Source organism: Momordica charantia (genome assembly GCF_013281855.1).
Source record: "Momordica charantia cultivar OHB3-1 chromosome 4 unlocalized genomic scaffold, Mcharantia_2.0 BLBB01000004.1, whole genome shotgun sequence".
Taxonomy (NCBI): domain Eukaryota; kingdom Viridiplantae; phylum Streptophyta; class Magnoliopsida; order Cucurbitales; family Cucurbitaceae; genus Momordica; species Momordica charantia.
The window spans coordinates 6,107,021-6,110,368 of NW_028275162.1; the positions used below are offsets into that span (position 1 = coordinate 6,107,021).

Below are 3,348 nucleotides of genomic sequence, written 5' to 3' on the forward strand. Positions count from 1 at the left end.
TCATAATCTTTTCGAAATATCTATTCACATTGTTATTTACATATTAACCTTACTCATATTTTAGATATAATTATAAAAGAATGGTCAATTAAAATCTAATTAACCCAAAATCAGTGTCTTATTTACCATATTTCAAACTAATTCTATTATTTCCATTACTTTTCATAATTCTATCCAAAATTTATGTAGAAATCGTTATTTTTAATATATTACAATAAAAAATTGATCAATCATACTTTATTAAGTTATAGTTAATGTCTCATTGATTAATTAAAACAATTCCTATCAATACCCATGATCCATAATTTTTCATAATATTTTCCAAAATTTTCACTTGATATCCCAATATAAATATTTTTTAGGAAACTTAATATAATTAATATTAATATTTATAAATACAATAATTAGAAAATATCAATTATAACTAATTAAGCTTCGCTAAGTCGAATAATTTCCATGATTTTACTCCAAATATTTGTTCATGTCGGCATTTTCATATAATCAAAGTGAGAATCTCCCACCCAACATGTTGTAAAAAAAAACTTCTAACATTTTGATGGTGATGGTTTCCAACATTGCTATATATATAAAATGAATTTCTTGAGATAATTATGTATGATATTTTTTAATTCTTTTTTTACATATATATAATATACATATGAGCCGCTAAAGGGATCCAACAGCATCCCACCACCTGTCCGAAACACGGAGGAGATCACTCTGCTGTCACTCTCTCTCTCTCTCCATCTCTCTGTTTCCATTCACAATTCCTTCAAGAAAATCCCCAAATCCAAAACCCCTTTCTCTCTGCAAATAAATTCCCATGAAATTTCTCCATTGAAATTTGCTCTCTCCTCCGCAATCCGCCATGGATAATTACGCCTACAACTCCTACGCCGAGTCCGGCGACTCCTCCCCCCGCTCCCGCGAGATCGACTTCGAAAACCCCCCTCCCTGGGACGACGCCGCCCAGCTCCAGAGCTCCAACTACAAGGTCAAGTTCATGTGCAGCTATGGCGGCAAGATCCACCCCCGCCCCCACGACAACGTCCTCTCCTACGTCGGCGGCGACACCAAGATCTTCGCCGTCGACCGCTCCATCAAATTCGCCTCTATGTTGGCTAAGCTCTCCTCCTTCTGCGACGCCGATGTCACCTTCAAGTACCAGCTCCCCGGCGAGGATCTCGACGCCCTGATTTCGGTCACCAACGACGACGATCTCGAGCACATGATGCACGAGTACGATCGCCTCTACAGGGCACCCGGGAGGCCGGCGCGGATGCGGCTTTTTCTGTTTCCGGCTAATCAGAGCCCTAGCTTCGCCTCCGACGGGGCTCGGTCCGATCGGGAGCGATTTGTGGAGGTTTTGAGTTCCGGTCCCTCCCACGGGGCCGATGCGCCGAAGCAATCGGTTCCGAATAAGGTGGATTTTCTGTTTGGATTGGATAAGGGCGGGGTCGCACCTCCGCCGCCGCCTGTTGCGCTTAAATTGCACGATCCGGTGCCTGAGGCGGTCGCTCCGCCCGTTGAATCTGCTGCTAGACCTGGTCCGGGAGATCGGATCGCGGTTCCGGATCCTGTGGTTCATCCGGCCGAGATTCAGAGGCAATTGCAGGAATTACAGAGGTTGCATATTAGCGAGCAGGAGCAAGCGGCGGCGTACAGGAGGAAATCCGAAGAGAATAATCTTCTCGGAGGATACGCCGGCGATTACTACGCGCAGAAGATGATGGAGAAATCTCCACCGGCGAACGCGCAGCCGACCTTGCAGGCTCCGCCGCCAGGATATTGGCCGGAGAAGCAGGTATCCAGCGGAGGTTTTCAGGCGACGGTGACGGCCACTCCCGGCGCACCGGACCAACAGCCGGTCTACATGATCCACGCTCCCGGAACGGTTTATCACGCGCAGCAACATCCGATGGTGAGACCCGTCGCCGCGCCGCCCAATCAAGGCTACTACGCCGTACAGCGCATGGCCTCAGATGTCTACCGCGACCAACCGGTCTACAATGTCGTACAACAACCTCCACAGCCGCCGTACCCTGCGACGTCATCGCCGTCGCTGCAGCAACAACCACCTCCGAAGGTCGCCGCCTATCCCGGCGGCGGCATGACTCTGGCAGCAGACGCAGGGCCGTACACACAGGTGGCGTACGACAGCAGCACCGGGAGACAAGTGTACTACACAGCCGGCGGAGCCGCCATGGTAGGGCCACCACCGCCTTACCAGGCGGTGAGCGGCGAAATGAGAACAGGAGCGGTGGGGCAGGACGGGAAGCAGCTGATTTCAGCAAAGGTTTCACAAGGCCCAGTCTGAATAACGACAATCAGCATGTGGTATAAAAATTTTTGAGCTTTTTTTTCTCTTTCAATATGAATACTGAATTTTTAATTACATGCTATGATGCTGATGCTGCTGCTGCTGCTCTTTTTGCTTCTCTCTGCCGTTTTCTTGTCTTCTTGGGTAAAAAAATAAGCATATTATGTTGTGTTATCATATGTCTTAATCATCCATCTATCTGGGTCGTCGTCTGTGTAAAATATGAATATTTTAGAGATGAAAACCATTTTGGTCAGTTCCATCTTTTCTCCATTCCTGTTGGTGCTTAGAGTACCCAAAAAATGACCCAATTTTATGGGTAACCTTTGAGATTTAAGTAGTCAAATTGGTTGGACATCCCTATATCTCCTCATTGATTGAGAGACTCTACATAGGTTTATAATAGATATTGACTACTCTTCTCATAGCAAATTGATTTTGAAGTAGAACCACATAAATATTAATATAATATCATAGCCCAAAAGCTCAAAACAAGCATCCTGTCCAAAAATGGAATCTGATCAAAATCAACGAGCCAAAAGAGCTACGATATTGAGGGGCATGACCAATTGATTTTGAGATGAAATCTCATGAATATTAATACGGGGTGAATAGTCACTAGTAGTTTCAGGATGACCAAGAAGACAAAATTTTACCTTCTAACTTTTAGGTACGCTATATTTTTTTTCCCTTGTTTCGATCTTGCTTATAGAGTGTTGGGTGTGGGGTGTATGAGAATGCTAGTGTTACCACGAGTATTGATTTGAGGTGCAGAATATATGGATTTGCATGGTTTTAGTTTTGGGTGATAATCGTGGAGATTAGTTGGAATTTGGAAAAGGGCATGCAAATGGAGAATCCTGTCCAATTACCAAGGCTGTGTGTTCTGATTTGGAGTGTGTGTTGTTTTATTTTACTTTTACCAATTCGATTGTTAAAGAAGCAAAGCAACATCCATCGTCTCCCTCAGAATCCAATTCCAGAGGGAACACTTCAAAATGAAATCTGAAGAAATCTAAATCCAATCA

General features: G+C 44.4%; 1 protein-coding gene across 1 annotated transcript; it reads left to right on the plus strand.

The window, feature by feature from the left end:
• The first annotated feature begins 671 nt into the window (after window positions 1-671).
• Window positions 672-2,576, plus strand: LOC148211691 (Octicosapeptide/Phox/Bem1p family protein). Its single transcript, XM_088123116.1, has one exon. The coding sequence runs from the start codon at window positions 869-871 to the stop codon at window positions 2,315-2,317; it is 1,449 nt and encodes a 482-aa protein (XP_087979242.1). The 5' UTR covers window positions 672-868; the 3' UTR covers window positions 2,318-2,576.
• Window positions 2,577-3,348: the final 772 nt, after the last annotated feature.

Coding starts and splice junctions, on each gene's coding strand:
- LOC148211691 (XM_088123116.1), top strand. CDS start 869: ATGGATAATTACGCCTACAACTCCTACGCCGAGTCCGGCGACTCCTCC.